We start from the raw sequence: 20,062 nt of genomic DNA, 5'->3' as shown, positions 1-20,062 counted from the left end.
CCGGCAATATTTTTGCAAGCACACCGTTGCTGTGGCACCGCCCAGAACGATCGTGATTGGTTGAAAGAAATACAAGTGAGAGTCAGCCCAGCCAGACCGGTGAGTGAGACTACCCGCAACACAACAGCCTTACTGCATTTTGTCTTTTTAGCATTTTTTTTGTTTCTCTCCTGATGTGACAGCATGATTCTTCCCAACAAAAAGTACAGGCCATATGGCAGCTTGCAATCAATGCGCTGTTTGCAATTGGTCAGATATTTTGGCTTCATTTTTGTAAAGTGGGAGAAGGTGGAGACTCATTGTCCGTCTTTATATACAGTCACTAGCGATGACGCGATGCCTATGTGTATCACGTGATTTTTTGTAATACTAGTGATGTTTCAACGGTCACACTACTGTAATACAACGAACATATTTTCTTTAACATTAGACATGTTTTGGGAATTTTACAGTCACAACTGAAACAGCCAAAACTATGTACATTTACAACTTTTCTACTGTTGTGTTCACACCAGACGATGCGAATTTTCGTGTCGCGTTACTCATGTGAGTTTGAACAATAGAATTTAAGAATATTTTGTGTTGACTTGTTTCATGCGTGTGTGAAATCGCTGAACTGATGAGTGAACCTCTGCCGGTCTGTCTATTGCGTCAGTCGTTCCCAGAGGATCTCAGTGCTGATTGATTCACAGCGTGAATTGGTCGCTCAAGCGTATGACACAAAGTCGCGCTACTCACTTTATTCATGGCAATTAATTTGTGTATTTCGTGTCACTTCCAACGCACTGCCCAGCGGGAGTTCATGTCTAATCGCGTCTTTACATTGACTTTACATGTAACTCACTCACACAAGTTGTTTTATTTGCGCCCGGTGTGAACACAATGTAAAACACCCTGCTCCAGGCCTGGAAAACAGTTTCCCTACTTTCATAAATTTTCTAAGAATTTCATGACTCTGAAAATAAACTGACATTTTTTAGCTTTTTTGTAAGGATAAATTAGATACAACATGTTAATTTGTGAGCATTAGAGGTGCTTACAGGCAGATTGTGTTACCCATTAACAGAGCCATGTTAGCTGTTTCCCTGTTTCTAGTCTTTATGCTAACTCTTTCTTTGCTTCATATTTACTGTACAGTCATCTTCTCATCTAACCTTTGGCAAGAAAGCAAAAAGCATATTTCCCAAAATGTTGAACTCTACCTTTAGACAAGGACACACAGTGTTACAGATGCAAAGCACCACACACAGTCCCGCAGCATTGAAGAGAGGAGAAATAATCCTATTAATTGTCAACTGTGGACGACGGCTCATAACTCAGCCTGTCTGACAGTGAGTGAATGAATCAATGAACGAATGAGTGTGAGCGACTCGGAGATCCAGGAGGTGCTTTGCATCTTAAAAACAGTTAAGATCAACAGAAGGTGAAAGTGTGCAAAGGGCTTTTTTTTGTTAACATAGTGTCTCTAAAGTTCAGCACCTGTCTGATTGAGGAGCCACTTGTTACAGGACACAGAGGACAGGTTTCCAGAACCGCTGATCTCCCTGTTCTGTGCTTGAGAAACCCTTCCCACAAAAAAAAAATCTAGTCTTTAATCACTGTGTGCATCCGCTTTTGTGCTCATAGATAGCATAGAGATGATTGCAGCAATCAATCATAGCCCTAAAATTACAATAAAACCAAAACACACACGCACACACACCATATGTTCAACACACACACACACATTGTATGAGTCACATTTCTCATTCTGTTATGATTGTATAATAGCAAAATCTGACGCTATCGAACTCTCACAACAAAACGTTGGGCAGTTAAAAAAAAAAAAAAAAACATGTCTCCCTAATTTAAATGTCAGAAAAGACAATAAACACTGAGTGTAGCATCGACAACTCACTTTGATGTACGACAGGCGGAAAAAAGGCGTGAATCTGAATGTAGGTTATTTTACAAACCAAAGAAATGTAGAGTAAAACTCTGCTTTTTTTGTCCTCTTCAAACGGAAACATCGTCTGATGATTAACCTATTGATCATTAATCAGTCGGAGTATTAGGACATGTAGTTTGAACGTTAGTTTTTTAATTTTCAATACATTTTATTCATCTACTAGCAATGTTTCATGTCAGTGAGGCTTGAAAGCATCAATCTGAAAACTGCATTCAGGCTCTTCGCGTTTTATTATCACTTGTATAAATTATTAGAACATAGTTTGCATACAATTTAAAGTGAAACAGTTTAAAGGAATAGTTTGGCATGTTTGGGAATACGCTTATACCTCCTTTCTTGCGTCGGGTTAGAAGAGGTCAATACCACTCATGTCTGTATGGTAAATAAGAAACCACCTTTAGCTGACAGTTAGCTTAGCTTAGCACAAAGACTGGAAACAGGGGGAAACAGCTAGACTGCCTCTGTCCAACAGAAACAAAATCAGCCTCATATTTCCTACAAAGCTCAGTAATTCACACATTATATCTCCAGTTAGTCACCGAAACCAGCCAAGAAATAGCCCAGCACAAAACCACGAATTGTCGGTTTTACACTTCAGTTTTTGTACAGATAAAACGAATAAAATTTAACGTGTTAATCAGTGAGCTTTAGAAGAGCTAGTTTTTGAGTTCTGGAACCTACAGACTGTTTACAGTGTGGCTTCATATTTACCATACAGCACAATCTTCTCACCTAACTCCCAAAATGTCCGACTATACCTTTAATAAAACCAAACCTTGCCGATTTGATTTTGATATATTTAAACAAAAAGTTGCTTGCAAACGAAAGCCTATCAAATTCTTGATTGTTAAGGGAAGTAAAAATACTCATATTTGAAAGTTTAAAAAGATCAGATGGTGATATATTGGCCAATATTTTTTTTTTTGACATTTAAAGCTGAGGTAGGCAGTTTTATTTTGGCATCACTGGGCAAAAATCCCATATACTTTGAGCATATTGTGATTTACGTGGTCTGAAAGAACATTAGAATGCACCTCCTCTTGGCTCTGTTTTCAGGCTTTAGACTATATAGCACATAACAGAAGACGTTGGCCAATCACAGGTCATATCAGAGAGAGACGGCATTCAGATTGAATGTTACAAAAATGCATGCACGCATGCAAGCCTGATTTAGTAGTTGAGAATCCCACAGACAAAGTTGCTACTCTAGGCAACAACTGCGAAGCAACCCAAAAAAGGAAGTTACATACAGGTAACTGAAAAAGAGAGTCTGATGGTGAATTAAATGAAACACATGTAAATCGGTGAAGCGTTTCGGTTTTTAGTTTAGCCTTCTGCCAACGAAAGCTAAAGGCTCATGGCTCATGTGAGCGAAAGCCTTGATCACAGTGTGTCTTCTTAAAGGGCTTTAAGTTTGCAAAGAAAACAAGAGAGTAATTCTCATAGAATTGCTGCTGTATAACGGATTCTATACCACAATCACGATTGGGTTGATTGAAATGAAAGACTTCTATTCGTATGACGCGTAGGCATATGCCCGAGCTTGTCAGATGGGTGGGGCTTAGGACAAAGAAGGGAGAGCTGCAGGAGGATTGTGTATTTTTTCCCTTTTCCTGAAAACTGCCTACCCCAGCTTTAAGTTTCACTAAAATTGCCACTTTATTGGCCCTTTTAATAGCTTCCATTTTAGATTTACTGAGAACTTTTACTTTTGCCGGTTTTAGACGTGAAACAGTATTTCGTTTTTATGTTTCCTCATAAAAATGACAATAAAAGGAATCTGAAATTGTGACTTGACGCATGCTGAGTGAACAGTCTGAATATCAGCTTACTGTGTAATAGAAACTGTTTCTATCTTCTCACAAATCTTTGACATTTCTTGGCTGCTATTTATTGTTTCTTATTAGCTGACATATACATGCTAATATAGATAGATCGGTGATAATCCCGTGATACTGGCCTCACCAGTATATCAGACTTCAATGAAAATTATTTCATTATCTCTGAATGATGGTGGCTTGTTTAATGATCAATAGGTGACTCACCTAAAACTGATGAACCTCACCATTAAAACTGTCTTGAAGATGTGAATTTGTTTAGTACTGATAACGCTTCTGATTGTTAAAGCAATTAACCTACATGATGCACACAGAGACCTGAAACCTCAGGTTACTTTGGGTTTAATAAATTTAAAAAAGACAAAACATTTCTGACCTTCCTGCTTTCACCTTCTTCTCACACTCACCATACTCACTCATCTTTGAAGTGCTTGAGACAGAAAAATTAAGGAAAAAAAAAAAAAAAAGGCTGCTGTACTCCCATTACTAGTCTGTTGCAGTGAGCCTGATCGCACAGGTTGGCTATGAAAACAGATCACGGTACTTTCTGTGATCTCTCTCTGTCTCACGTTCTCTCTTGGTTTGTTTAATATCAAGCCTGCTTAAACATTTAACACCCTGTTCAGAGTTATTGTAAACCTAACTTTGCCACCAATTCAGCCACAGTGGGGCCCACTTTCTCCCAAAAGTGACCAACGAGCACCATCACATTACTCACAGAGACGGCCTGTGTTTCTTAAAAACAAAAAAATGAAATAAAACAAAATCTTTTTTTTTAAAAAAAAAAGAGAGATAAACTCATCCAAGAGGCAGCTGAGGCCAATGTCAACACGAGAAGAATTACAAGCTGAACACGTCGCTCAAATCACATAACAGTTACGGAGCAGGGGGTCGGGGGGGGAGAGGGGTTCAGACTTTGGAAGGCTGCTGGCTAGGGACGGGGAGAGGGCTGGCTGAGGAGCTGAGGAGCATGTGGTTTAGACGTGAATGTGTTCTACTTGTCTCTAGACAAGCACATAAGCAATCACTTTAACATGTCCGACTAAATATGATTGTCTTCAAAGTAACATTTTCTAGTTATGTTTTGCTTTTGTAAAAATGTCAGGACTCTGAAGTCTGTCTTTCTCCAAAGCTTGTCAAATGTTCTTCTGCATCCCACCCACAGTGGCTTCCTCCTCCTCCTCCTGCGGCCTTTCAGCTCAGCCTGGCTTCCTCTGGCTTCCACCTCCTCTCCTCGCTCCCTTTTGTTTTGCAAAAGGAGGTCTAGGGGCTTAGACAATGGAGTCCCAATCAAAGTCATCCTGGATGTCATCAGCTGGCATGCGATGTATCTGGAAGTTTCTGGTAGGTATCATGTGCTGCTGGTTCATCTGTGCATGGTGTCCTGGAGGAAAAAGCAGGAGGAAGGAAGAATCAGATCCGCCCAGCTCTCAGCTTTTCTCAGGGAAGTTTATATATATCCTTTATTAAACCACGTGACAGTCTCATTGAGATTAAAAATCTCTTCTTAAAAAGTGACCTGGCCGAGAGGGCAGGCAAGCAGACAAGTTCAACTGTCACACACCACAAATGAGCGAGCACAAAATCTGGTTAAAATGCAATATATAAAAATATAATACATGAACATGTCGAATTTGTTTTAACAATTTAGTAAAAATTTGAGAATCAATCACATTAACCAAGAGGGCACCTAAATATTTAGTGGGTTTATTAATAAAAACAGTAAATCTAAGGTTTCATAATCGCTGCAAGTAATTATTACCTCTGCCACGGAGGTTATGTTTACGTTCTGGTTTGTTTCCGTGTTTTTCAGCAGGATTATGGAAAAACTACAGGCCAGGTTTTCATGAAACTTGGTGGATGGGTGTAGCACATTAAATACTGGAGCGGATCTGGATCATGGAGGATACACAAACTATTTTTCACTCTTGTTAACACTGCAAATGTTTAGTTATTTTTAAGTAAGGTGTGGCTATGGAAAAGTAAATACACATATCATGCAACCCAACAGTCTTATTCACATGTTACTTGTCCGCAATTAACTCCATCAGAGATTCATTCATTCATTTTCTGTAGCAGCTTATCCTGTTAGGGGTCACTGGGGGGCTGGAGCCTATCCCAGCTGACACTGGGCGAGAGGTGGGGTACACCCTGGACAGGTCACCAGACCATCGCAGGGCTAACCACCAGAGATATCAATTTAAATTTGGCTAAAGATTTCTTCTGAGTGAACATACAGTTTTTCATAACAGTTTTTGACAACAGGATGTTCGTGATGTTGTTGTTTAAGCATTTAATATTTGTACATATATATGCACGTGATAATGAAATGTTTTCTGGTTTTCAAAAATGTATTTTTTAAAGGAATACTTCAACCAAAAAATGATCATTTGTATATTAGATCCTCACTGTGTGTTACCTTGAATTTTTGAAGAAAGCTTTTTTTTCTCACATATCTGTATGGTGAACGGATAATCCAAAAAGGCTAAATTTTATCATGAATTTAAGTAAATGGGTTTAATAACAGCAAAACTATATGAAAACATCAGTTTTTAAACTCTCACACAACTCATGCAGCATAATGCAAGTCTCATTTATCCAGTCGTATGCTCAGTACATCCTAAACACACATGCTTTTCACTCTAGCGGAGCTCAGCATGCTCAGGGCACACTACTCATACTACTCCAAGTGTTTTAAATCGTAAAGTTTTAGTGAAAATGCATGTGTTTGGGAAGTACAAAGCATACAACTGGATAAATTATACTTGGATTATACTGTACAAGTTGTGTGAGAGTTTGAAAATGAACAATTTGATATAGTTTTGCTGTTGTTAAACATGGACCCTTTACTTCAACTCATCAGGAATTTTCAATAATTTTTGGATTCATCGTTTAACCTTGAGGCATGCAAGAAAAATGAAAAAGTTTTCTTCATGAATTCAAGATAACACGCAGTGAGTAACCGATATACTAATGGTCATTTTATGGGTGAATTATTCTTTTAAGTGTGAAATATTTCCAATTTAAAGTACGAAATAAATGTAGAGCTGAAATGATGAGGCTTCAGCTAGGCACAACCACATTTTGACATAATTCCAACAGTTTTGGGAATATATTGGACATAGAGTTCACAGCAATTGCGCTTGCAGATTCGCACAACATAGAAGACCAGACTAATGGCCTTAGCGGAGGTCCGGGCTCTCTGAGTGCCCTTCTAGTTTGAAACATATTTCTACTCTGTGGCTTTGTGTCACCTGTCATTGTGGGTCCTGTGCTGCTCATGGGGGGCATGTGGGGATATCCTGGAGGACCCATCATGGACATACTCTGTCTGGTGTCCATGTAGAGATTTCCTGAGGAGAGAATCAGAACAAAAATTTACTTAAAGCATAAATTACAGCAGGTAATGCAACTCCTCAAGTCCAGTGATGCATCTGAAAAAAACAAGTGTTTAGAAGGAATTGCATGTACGGCCATTTTACAGGAGGATCTCTTAATCATTCTTAATCATAACTAATACTCACAGGTGAAACATCATGGTCTCTTTTACTTTTATTTACACATCTGTTTGTTGATATCAATGTTTGATCTACTATCAGCTACACTGAGTTGTTAAAATACCTGTACCTCTCCTAAAACAGTAAAATATCTTTATAATGTCAAAATGTTTGGAGTTTTTATCAGTAATGTTTCAACTCACAAGGTTTAGGAGAACAGATAAAAGCTTAAATCTACTAAAAAAGAGCATATTTTTTTCAGATATTCTTCTTTATCTTTTTCCCCCCAGGCCTCGAAAACATTATGTTGTTGTTGTGTTTGGCTGAACTGGTCACAAATGGTAGACGTGTTTTAACCCGTAACGAGGAGTTGAAAGTAGACATTGTTTTGTTTTAAGGGGTCATAAGCCAAAAAAAGGTTGGCATGAAGGGCAAGCAGAGCTCATGGTGTACTGTGCACTGTTTGCACTTTCTGATAGAGGGTACTGTAAGAGAGATAAATTCATCCGACAATGGGCCTGTGTATTCTTTTTTTGTTTTAAAACAAACCTTTTCTCTTTTTCCTTCCAGATAAACAGTCGCAAAGTACTCATAGCTGTACGGACATTACTGTTGTTTTGAAGTTCTGCATAATATTTACATGATCTTACCTATGAGACAAAACCAGATGAAATGTAAATGCCTCTTTCAACATACATGATGTGTATTATTTACCTGCCATCAGAGGCAGAGACAAAGCCACTATCTCTTTTAAACAGTTTGGCTCTGTGTTACAGCCACTCTCTAAATTGCATCTTTTTTCCCAGCGAAGAATCTAGAAACAGTCAGCCACGCTTTCATTAGCACCATAGCACCTTTCCTTAGCATTTAGAGAATCTGAACAGCTTTTATCATGGCTGCTTTACTTCAGGGTCATTTCACTCAGTTAGGAATCTGCCTCAGCATAAAAGGAGTATTTGACCGCAGCCTGAGTCCTTGGAGTCACGGCCCCATGACTCTGAAATAACCTGCTGGAGGAGATCAGGCTGACTAGTTTAGTTTCTTCTTTAAACTCTCTCAAACTTTCTCTCTTGAATCAGTTATTCTTCTGTTTCACTTTACTTATTTTTACTGTGTTTAAGTCATTCATACCATTCTTGCCATTATTTTCATATTAATTCTTTTATTTTTTATTTATCTGCTAATTTCTGTTGTTTTTATGTCTTTGTAAAGCACTCTGTACCTTGTTTGTGCAACATAAATAAAGCTAGTATTATTTTATAATGATTTAATTGTGACTTGTACAAAAACTACCCGCCACATCTACACAAAGCCAGTCAAAATATAAATAAGGCAGGGTGTTTCACCTGTGTTGAGGTGCTGGCTGGGTTTGTTGGGGTGCATGGAGCCATGACAAACAGGAGGCTGCACTGCCCCTTGTGGCTGGATTACACCGGTGCGGGCAAAAAACTGATTGATGGACGAGCAGAGGTCGGCGATCTGGGTGGGCTCCAGGGACCAGTTGTTCAACTCCGCTTGTCTCATACTCTCCCTCAATCCTTAGGAAAATAAGACACACATTTATAAGAGAGAATACCAACAGTTATGATCAGAGCTTGTGACAGCGTCTGTCTGCACTTAAGTGCCTTTGTGACAATGAAATGCATGAAACTGCACCAGCCGACTGTCCAAAGAATTTAAATTTAGCAAATGAGAAACTAATTTATAAACACGAAGCAAAAACTTTGGCTGCAATATATATTCATTATGTCAGTAACCTTCAGTGGGTGATATTTAAAAAACATCCTACCTTGCAATCCTAGACTGTAATTGGATAAACTGACCTGCTGAGCTCGGTGTTTTGGTAATTAAACTTGAAGGCAGTGTTATTTAATTGAAGAGCTCAGTTTAATTAAACTCGTAATCAACTCCACAGTGTCAACACTTCAGCACTCAATCAAAAGCTGGGGCAGTACTGTACTATCAGCTCCTGGCTTTAAATGTTTCCTTTCTTCTGTCATCTAGAAAAATCTTAATCTCCAACAAATAAATCAAATGCATAACAAAACGATTATTTCTTTAATATCTGTAAATACAATAAGGTCTATCTGTAGTGTCCAAACCGCACCTTGGAAAGGTGAAAGGTCGACATCAGCCCAGTTATAGCTGCTAGCAATACGACAGCTTTCTTTCAGTGCATCCAGATTTGGGTACCAGTCAGACAGTAAACCTGCAACACACACACAGCATACCCACTGTAACATTACAAGATAAGAGACTTGAAGGATACAGGTAATTTTGGTTCCAACACCAAGTTCACTCCTGGGACAAATACAGATTTAGTCCTAATTACATCATTTACGGACAACTGCACAATAATTGCTGCTGTAATTGTTATATACTGTGGGTTAGCTAATCAGGCCAGATGATGCATTTTCATTGTAGTCACATTTTTTATAGCTGTGCAGGCATTTGTAGCGCCAAATGAATGAGAAGGTAGCACCAAATAAAACATTTTATCAGGCTCTTTTGAACAGCTCAGCTCTGTGTTGCGACCACTAGGAGGAGCCAGTCGACTCTGTAAGAGCTGCCGAAGCCGCTGGATGCAGCATTGCTTTGTTCTCACAACAGCACAGATAATAAATCAGGTGATGATTTACTGTTTAGCATCTACAACAATTTCTGAATTCTTTATGACTAAAAAAAATGAGGACTAATACAAATCCACATTCAGCTGTAAACATGCTGACGTGTGTGTGTGTGTGTGTGTGTGTGTGTGTGTGTGTGTGTGTGTGTGTGTGTGTGTGTGTGTGATGAATAGGATGAGTAAAGAACAGCACGGTGCAGACAATGACAGACAGAGGGTCTTACCTGTGTTGCAGGCCATCTGTTGCTGGGTAGGATGGGGCTGGTGGGAGAGGCTCTGGTGCTGCTGTCCGTGTTGAGAAGGGTGCTGGCTGTGCTGCGTGTGTTGGGAGGGGTGTGGCGTGTGTTGCTGTGGGTGCTGGCCGTGGGACGGGTGCTGCGATGGGTGCTGCCCGTGCTGGGAGTGCGCAGCGTGCTGGGGGTGCTGTGGGTGCTGACTGTGTTGGCTGTGCTGGGCGTGTTGGCTGTGTTGGTTGTGTTGGTTGTGTTGATTGTGGGGGCCGCCGTGCTGCGGGAGGTGCTGTGCGTGCGGCGAGCCATGGCCAGGGTGGGCTTGGGCCGGATGGGACAGGGGCACCTGGCCACTGTTGGCAGAGTGGCTGTTGGGGTGGTTGTTGGGTTGGTTGTTTGACAGGCTGTTCTGAGTGCTAATGGTGCCACTGGGGGAGTGCTGATAGGAGCAGGAGGTGTGGGTCTGCTGGGAGGAATCTGACGGTATGCCCATCAGACCTGGGAAACAAAACACACCAACACCAAGCTTGTAATTAGGGGTGGAGGATATAGAAAAAAATCAAACATCACAATCTTTCAGGGTATTTTTGCGATGACGACGTTCTTGACGATATCACAAAATACTGAAAAACATCTGATTATTAATCTCAAGAACACACAACTGAAACAAAAAAGTGTTTCAATTTTACATGACAGCATAAACATGACAGATTGCCTTGAAATATTCAGTAAAAATAAACAAAAACATCTCACTTTTTTGTGTGTAAACAACAGTAACTCAGAGGAAGGTTCAGAGTCTGTGCAAATTATACATAAAATATTAATAGTACAGAAAAATAAAGTTTTTTTTATTGAGCTTCCTGTGGGCTTACATTACAACAGGCTTATGAAAAAATGACTGGTCCTGGCAGTGATTCCTGTGTGTGCATGGTGAGTGACAATATGCTGCTGCAGGAGGAGCTGCTACCTGAGTTTACTCCGAACAGCAAGTTGCTAAATGGGTCTGAAAAGTCCAGGGCTGTTCATAAAATATTCACTGCTGTAGTCTAGGAAGCCCGGGTCTAACGATGGCACTGATTGCACACTGTTGAAGTCGCTTCCCTTTGTGGGACTACTGTGCTAGCATGGAGCCGGGAGCAAATTCGCTTTCAGCCATGCTTGTTGTTGCCGCACTTAACAGTATGATGTCATGAACCATCACAATACCAAATGTTTTAATCATCTTACAAATTATATTGGTATTATCGTGAACGATATGATATGGCACATCCCTACTGGGGAATATGGAGAAAATTAATATCATGATGTTTTTGACCAAACAACACCTATCAAAATCTCTGTGATATTCTTGGGTTGATTACTGGTGCTTTCACAAAAGATTTTTGATAAATAAACATCAGTAGCGTGGATATTATGATGAGGGTAAAGGCAAATAATAAAGCAGCTAAAACAGGGTGGTGGGTTTACAAAATTTACATCACTTTACTGTAATGCTGTCTTTAAAACGAGGGAAAGAGAACACTTACAATATTATGATATCCAAAATCTCATCACTACATCTATATAACAGACATATTGCCCAGCACTACTTGTAATTTTGCTTAGACAAACTGTCGATAAGATTTGTTGATCAACAGAAAACCATCTACATTATGCGCAATTTTGTTAATTGATAGTTCTGCATCTAAACTGTCATTATTAATTAATTTGACAAGTATTTTCCCAATTAATCAATAAGTTCCTTTGTCTAAAAAATGTCAGAATGTGATGAGAAATGACCATCACATTTTCCCGGAGTTCAAGGTGACTCCCCAAAATATCTAATTTATAATTGTACAAAACAGAAAAATATCTTCAAATTCTCACACGACAGAAGGTGGAACAAGCTAATGGTGTTTTTGTTTGAAATTGGCTCAAATGATTAATCAATCATACAATTTTCTGCTGAGCCAGTAACCGTTTATCAAGCAAAAATACCAACACTTTCTGGTTTCAGCTCCTCACTTGTGAGGATTTGCTGCTTTTCTCTATTTCGTCCCATTGTAAATTGGATATATGTGGGCGTTGTCTGTTTGTTACTACACAAAAAGCGAATTGCAGATGCCACCTTGGCCTCTGGGAATCACTGAATCTAAAAATAACTAATTAATTGATTTTAAAAATATCTATAGTTAAAGCCCAGCTGGTGAATTGAGACTACGGATTTCACTACAAATGTCAGTCACATGGTTTCAGGCTGAGGCGTATTAGTGTAATGCACTTGAGCACAAACACACAGAGAGCCCAGGTCTTCACATGTGAAAACAGCTACTTACACATATCTCAACATCTTAAAATAATGGGATCTGGGCCTCCCGTGTTTAAGTAGTTCTACACTTGAGACAGACCAGCTGCCATTTTGTGGTATCAGGGAATGACTCAGCATCAGTTGTGTCTCTGAGGTTCACGAGCCCGAGTTGCCGTCGCCTTTCCTCTCCAGCTACACAGCTCTGGACTGTCTTTGACAAATTCATTGTGCTGCTGCACAGCTCTTTAACAGACATGACTGGAGCATGAACATCTGCACACCCAACTGCAATCATCTGAGTGGCAGGGAGTGGTCTTAAGAGGCCCTGTCCTTCACAGCTTTGGCACAGTAAACCTATTTCGCTGGAGTGCTTTTAGAGCTGACTCCAGCCCTGCACCTCCACAATCGGCACGTAACACTCACTGCAGGGGTGACAAAGGTGCATCTCTTATCGGCACAGAAAGCCCATTGTCCAACCAGGGAAATACAGAAAGCAATTAACGCCGCACCAGAATAATAATGCGAGCTCATTACCTATTATCAAAGCCAGTGAATTAGCTCACTGTCTACAGCGGCAGAGTGTGAAATCCTCTAGCTCGATTATTTACGCTTTTTAATTGCTAGAGCTTGTCTGACTAAGAGATTTCACTTTTATGCGCATAAAAAAGGTAACAACTTTGAACTAATGAAACATAGATGATAGATTAAAGGAGAGGAACTCTTTGAAAACATTAGCATGAAATGCATTTGATTTGTAAAAGTAGGTTATACACAGGAAGCTCAGTCTACTTTGCTCATAACCCGCTTGTCAAGTGCTCTTTGTTTATCAGTCAATCAGATTACAAGCAAAAATGCATTTTTGTTCTGCGGGGACTCACAGGCTTTTGGAAAGCTGTGCTCTATCCGCTACTATGTATTATATCATACAAATTCCCCATCATTATGACAAATGAACCTCAAATCCAACAGATTTACTAAGGACTTGGGCTGCCTGCATCCTCCTCCACTCCTCTGATGAAACACAGCTTGCATGAGAGAACATTTCAAACATGACAAGACGCAGAAAACTTTCATGTAATTTGAAAAATATAAAGCAAGAAGGATGGCGTATCAATCCTGAATCAACCATTAAATGAATGCAGTAACATCTCTTTACATCCTGCGATAAAATATGTAACACGTGAACTCTCAGACTCGGTTGCTTCTGAATATGAAATGAAGCTTCTTCCATGTCACCCTGGAAAAATACTCAGTATAGATCTGCACTATGGGCCAGTTAGTCTGTCGAATACCTTCTCACTTCACAGGAAACCTAATTAGTGCCTAAAGACTCTCTATAGCCCCAGCTGTTAAGAACAAACCAACATTAGGAAAATCGTTCTGAGAATCATCCTGTTCCTTGATAAATGAAGCTTAGACTCTTTATTAGATTTCCACTTGATGCCCCCATGAGACCACTCACCTTGTTGGCTGAAGGACTGCTCAAAAACAGACTTGTAAAGGCTGCGGAAGGAGGCACTGAGATCTTCAAATTCAGAAAACAGGAGCTGCTTGTCCCTGTCTGGCATGTTGTACTGGGACTGTGGGGGCTGCTGGAGGCTCATAGGCTGGGACTCTGGGTGACTGGTCACCTGTGGAGACGAGGAGATAAAGAAAGCTACAGAGTTACAAAAGCAAACAGAAATATCAAGTGCGAAATATTATGTTGACAGCTATAGTTGGTAACTTCTGTGAAAATAACTTGGTGTCAAATCACTTTGCTGAAACTGTAATGCTGAAGTGCATGAGACAGATCGACCTGGTGTCACTCCCAGCTTGTCACATACTGACACGTGGACCTCAGTGTCAGACACAGACACACAGAGGCACCCTATGAGATTCACTGGATGGCTGCATCTTGTGATACTCTGCGCAAATACTGCAGTAAAAAGAGCGCTAAAGTCCGCACAGTGCGGGCGCGAGTGGAGGTAGATGGGTCAAACAAATTCTGGACTTTCACCTGAGAGATCACTGTTATTGTCCTTTGTAAAAATCAAGTCAATTAAGTTATTTTAATGACAAGGTAGTGTGCTAGTATGTGTAATAGTACTAAGGTAGTGATGTATATCACGTGATGTGAAATTATGTAACAACCATATTCATTTTAAGCCAAACCATGATGTTTTTTTCCCCCAAACCTAACCATGTGTTTTTGTTGTCTCAACCTAAGTATGTAATCTGAAAAGCAAAGTTTACCTATGTTGTACGTATATTTTGAAAAAGACTGCATGTAACTGAAGAGCAGAAACATCCTGTAAAAACAGAAATTACAATGCAGTTAACAAACATATATGACACACCATCCCTGGGCGTCGAAAGCTAATAACGGTGGTGTTCCTAGCTCCAAGTTGAGAGTGAGAATGTATTGGGACATATAATCTGGGAAAAAAATAATCTCCCTCCTCTTCCTACTGTCTCTAATGGCATTTGCTAGAATCTACCACGCCGCACCGAAAACAACCAATCAGAGTCTCTAACGCAGTTGTCAATCAGTTTGTGAACTGTGGTCAAACTGTCAGACTAGACAACACTGTTCAAAGATGAATCACGATTCTGTAACTGCATTGCCTATTTCTTGCTTCAGATGTTTTCAGAAACATATTTTAGTGTACTGTTTAGCTGTTAAATCAGGACGTTTGTGACACGACCACCATGTTTTAAATAGTTGAGTCAAAACAAAGCACCACCCGACTGGATCACAAACTTTCTCATTTTACAGCTAAACAGTACACTAAAATATGTTTCATTTTAGGTGAGAAATGGGCAATGCAGTGACAGAATCTTGTATATTTGATCAGCGATGCCTAGTTTGACAGTTCAATAGCAGTAGGATTTTCAATTTAACACATAAGCTCAGTATATCATCTTAACAGCTCAGTCACAAATATCGTCACAGGTAGAAAACAAAAAACAAGTCCTAGGACTTCAACATTATTAAAATAAAAATAAAAAACATAAACGATAGATGGTATACTGGTACTCAGTTAGACCATTACAATTCACTACCCTTGTGATACTATAGTACAGGGTTCCCAATTCTGACAAATATTTGATTATTCTCATTAGAAACCCTTAACCTTTCTAAGTGCAATACATTCATCAACTCTCTTATCCACACATCCATAAGCAGTGTTTGATTGGATGCCTCAGCTCTGTTTTGTGGTTTCGTTCATGTGCGGTAAGGCCATAAGAAGTGCTACAAGGCAATAGAGTAGGCAGAGGAGTGTGATGTTTTCACAGATTATCTGTCTCTTTCAGTGTTGTGTGAATATAGTGACAGTTTCAGCAAATATGAAAAAAGTTATTTTTTATAAAGCTTACCAACTACAGCTTAAATGTTTAATTTGTGATAGATTTTTTTGTGAAAGTACACTGGCTACAGTTCTGCTACATCTGCACCACACACTACAGGGACTATAATGTTCAAACATACACATCAATAATATACATACTTTTCAAAGATACCCGCCATGCTCATCTGGTCATGGAGCCGCAAAAACAGAAAACAGAAAACCTCTAGAATATTCAATGCACAGTTTATGGTTTATGTGAATGTACGCAGCAAACAAACAAGTCAAACACGAGGACGGTTCAGTTCTTCAGAGGAGCCACTGTGATGATGAAGAGGTGCCAGTCACACAGCATGTAAAGAACAATTACACAGACCACAATAATCTAGGTCAGTGCTTACTGCCTTGGCACACATAACATTAAGAGACCAACTCAAATGGACACAAACCCAATACTCTGGTGGCCAAGCAAAATGTATTTAAAACAAAATCAATAGCAATACCTTGTACAAATAAGCAGCCATTTTATCCATGTATTTGTGTGGGCAGTCAATGTTATGCACTGCCCCGAGGTGTGAGACGGCAAGCAGTGTTCCCTCCAGCAACGAGTTCTTCTACAAGATTCATCACAGCAACGGCAGCGATGCAAAACCATCGCTATTTCACAAAGCAGGACCTGACCCGTGTCAACTGTGGGGCTAGCATTACAAGAGAGGTCACGTCCAATTTTTGATCATAACATCTTCCTCTTCCAAGATGTGGGCAGGCTGCTGAAGTGCACAGCTCACAGTCTGGCTTGGGTAAGAGTGAAGAGGTGATAATAAAGCCAGAGTGTTTACTGTGAGCTGCTGCTTTGGCTGCGAGAGAGAGCGAGCACATCCATCAGGCTGAGCCGATCGATGCCCAGCGCCTGGAGCAGGGAGCACTCTAGGATGCAGGAGGACCACACCAAAGAGGGGGCATCTCTGGTGGGAGGACATCAGAGGAAGCGCTTTTCTTTGTCTGGCTTCCAGGAGCGTGCACATTTTTCTCTGTTTCCCTTAACCCCCTTCCTGATGTTGTACTCTAGCGCATGTCCACCCTGAACCTCGGTCTATTGCTGTCTACGGCTGGCTCCTCTGAAGAAAGCCTCCTGGGGCTTTCTGATCAGATGAAATATGGGCTACAGTACACTATCTAAGTCTGGCGGTGTTTCATTTTCATTCATTTAGTGACTGTGGTTCTCGCACAGCTTGAAAAATGTGGATAAAATGAGAATTTATCAATTGGCTTCAGCGCTTAGTGCTGAACAAATCATCAACAACACACATTTATATAAATACCTTGTTACAAATACCCAGCTAAGAGACAGTCATGAGCTGCAACATTGACAACCAGAATTATCAGCATCCTTTAAGAAACAGTAAGGCAGCAGTATATTGTAGAAAGGCCACCAAGATGCTACAGCAGGACCTCATTTGTTCTGTCTTTGTACCAGGGCTGGGCAACATATCGATATTACTTTGATATTGCAATAAGAGACTGGACATCATCTTAGATTTTGAAGGCTGCATTACAGTAAAATTATGTAATTTTCTGAACTTACCAGACTGTTCTAGCTGTTTTTTATTTGCCTTTACCCACTTAAGCCAGGCTCAGACTACAGGTGTCTTAAAATACTGATTTTAAAATCGAGTTGCATAAGGACAAACTTCGCAGATTTTCCTCTCTCAAATTAAACTATCACACACTTAAACATTTAGAATAATGGCACATTGAATACTACAGAAAATTCAGATTATCCTGCCAGAGGGAGCATAAATGCACCACCTCACATGATGTCACATGGAAGCAGATATATATAAAACTAAGACTGACGTGCAACAGTGCAATAACTTGCTGTAATGTTAATGCTTTGAGGTGAGAAAAACAAAAGCAAAAGGCTAAACAGGTCTAGATGAGAAAATGGTTAACACGGGTCGTCTTTTCTCCAGTGAGTACTGGAGGTGAGACTTTAGCTGTCAGCTCGGATACTGCTGTTGACAGATATTAAAACTAACGCTAGCCTCAAGGGCTAGAATGCTTATCATTGCTTGGCCACACTGTCAGCTACTCCGAAGTGACATAATTATAACTGTAATCTTCAAGATTTTAAATCCTAAACATCAAACATGATCGAAATTGTTGGGGTGGCCTCAGTGAGGCTGCGAGCAGTTTGGGAGGTTCAAGACTGAGGACTACTGTAGTAGGAGTGAACTGAGGATAAACTGGCCCAAAATTCCTGTAGTCTAAACCCAGTTTAAGTCATTATATCCTCATTACTCATGATTATTTATTAAAACTCTAAATGTGTAAATATATTGTGAGAGCATCAATAACCCTACAATATCATCGCAGTATCAATATCAAGGTAATTGGTCAAAAATATTGTGATATTTCATTTTCTCCATATCGCCTGGCTCTACTTTGCACCAGCTCAAAATGTAGATGGATGAATGAATGACACCTCTAAAATATACCCCATCGCTGCAGAGTTTTCCCCCCCAACCCAAGAGAAGAGCGGTCCTCAGTCTTACCGGTGTATAGCTGTGCACACTGCCCACACTGTTGAGATTGACGGAGGCCAGACTCTGATCAGACAGGCTGTTGTTAAGGCTGCTTCTTGGACTATCGCTCCCTTCCTGGTCTGTGTTGTACAACGCCACCTGAAACACATACATATACATTAGCTTATTCTTTCTCCCTCTCTCACACACACACTCACACTCACACACACTGCTGTGTTACCAATGTCATCTCCACTCTTGCTGATAGTGGAGCATGTCAGCATTCCTCCAAAATAATGCTGGTCTATAGTTGAACAATGTAATTTAGTATGGAAAGCCTGAGCATGTGTGTGTGCTGCGTGCAATGACATGTCATAATAGCATAGTACTTGCTTTTTACCTTATTTAGAATGTGTGTGTGTGTGTGTGTGTGTGTGTGTGTGTGTGTGTGTGTGTGTGTGTGTGTGTGACACAAGGTGCTGCTGAACACCCACCACAGTCACTAAGGGGTTCGAGCTGAATGTGTGAAGGGGTCTGGAGACAGCTGAGACATTCCTATCACTAAAGGTCACACTACTGGCGATGTCAGCCACATCTGCTCACCGAGCGCAAATCCGTTTGGGACAACTAACAAAGGATTTCAGTGCAGCCGAGACCCTGACCTTTCAATATAGCAGCGAAACTAGCCGAAGCACTTCAGGACGACAATCTTAATTATCGTCTAACAAGGTTTAGCCCTCCCACCCTTCCCAAATAAAGTGCGCCGTCAGACAATTAAGACAATAGTTAGAAGGACGATGCAGATAATGAATATAATGATACCCACAGAGAATAGCCCATGTATTGAGTTTTGTATTGTGAGAAAGGAATGGCAGTAATGCACTGATGGTGCTGCAGTGGAAGAGGGCCTGGCATTCGAAGATTGGTGTGTGCGCATGTGTTTGTGTGTGTCCGTCCATGACTGAGTGCAGCATGGTGGCTTCTGCTCATCACTGTGAGTGGAACAGAGTGGGCTCTGTGCTCAGCACAATGAGACAGCAGTGGCAGCAGCCTTCAGGCAGGCAGATTGGCCCGGCCCTGCCCAGCGCCCTGCCTCTCAGCAGCAGCAGTGGACTGAAGCCTCTTGTCTTTCTGCTGAGGCGCAGCGAGCTACCACAGAGGCCACAAGGAGGCAAGGAAGCCCAGGCAGCCCTGACTGCCTTCTCTCCTCTGACTGATTGGCCTGCTGACTAACATGCTGGTACGAATCCAGGACGCACACATGCAGAGTGAGAGCGTCCGATCATATTAAGCCTTTAATATGGAGCTTGGCTCCTGAGCTGGTAGAATGAGATAGAAATACTGCTATTTAAAAAAACAGACCGCAACTGCTGTACCAGGCAACGCTGTACAAGGAAGAGGGGTGAGGCTGAGGGAGAGGAGAATAGGGGGGTAGTAAGAGAAGCTCATTAGGCAACTCTAGCCTTCCTCCACTCAGTGTGGGCTTGGCTCCAGTGTTCATTAGCGTGAAGGGGAACTCAATGAGCAGCTAAGACTGAAGGCTTAAGCACGTCTACAAAATCAGCCCTACAATGCTAATCAAAAGCAGCGCGCCACAGAAATATAAATGTTATGTGTAATGAAGTCATAAAACAGGCTTTTAGCCTTAAGTCTCTCACCGCAATCTATTTTTACTCTACTCACCCATAAAGTGTGATGATTTCAAAACCTCACTGCTCTGTGGTTTGCGCAGACCCCAGAGTCCCCTGAGTGAAGACACCCACTCAGGCACGCACCGTCACA

General features: G+C 40.8%; 1 protein-coding gene across 3 annotated transcripts in view; it reads right to left on the bottom strand.

Annotated features, from left to right (window-relative positions):
- Nucleotides 1-2,075: 2,075 nt before the first annotated feature.
- The window catches only part of foxj3 (forkhead box J3), a 91,176-nt gene continuing 73,189 nt past the window's right edge, over nt 2,076-20,062 (bottom strand). For 2 of the 3 annotated variants that reach the window (XM_049572699.1, XM_049572716.1), the window contains 7 exons: nt 18,311-18,439; nt 13,889-14,057; nt 10,134-10,637; nt 9,391-9,492; nt 8,630-8,821; nt 7,041-7,139; nt 2,076-5,170 (listed from right to left, as the gene is read on the bottom strand). In XM_049572699.1, coding sequence (XP_049428656.1) covers nt 5,058-5,170; nt 7,041-7,139; nt 8,630-8,821; nt 9,391-9,492; nt 10,134-10,637; nt 13,889-14,057; nt 18,311-18,439 — 1,308 coding nt within the window. In that variant the 3' untranslated portion in view covers nt 2,076-5,057. The remainder of the gene's footprint in view (nt 5,171-7,040; nt 7,140-8,629; nt 8,822-9,390; nt 9,493-10,133; nt 10,638-13,888; nt 14,058-18,310; nt 18,440-20,062) is intronic. The other variant, XM_049572708.1, reaches the window with a different exon arrangement.

This window comes from Epinephelus fuscoguttatus, linkage group LG1, assembly GCF_011397635.1.
Source record: "Epinephelus fuscoguttatus linkage group LG1, E.fuscoguttatus.final_Chr_v1".
Classification (NCBI taxonomy): Eukaryota; Metazoa; Chordata; class Actinopteri; order Perciformes; family Serranidae; genus Epinephelus; species Epinephelus fuscoguttatus.
The sequence above is the reverse complement of the archived record's forward strand: the minus strand, read 5'-3'. Positions and strand labels throughout refer to the sequence as shown.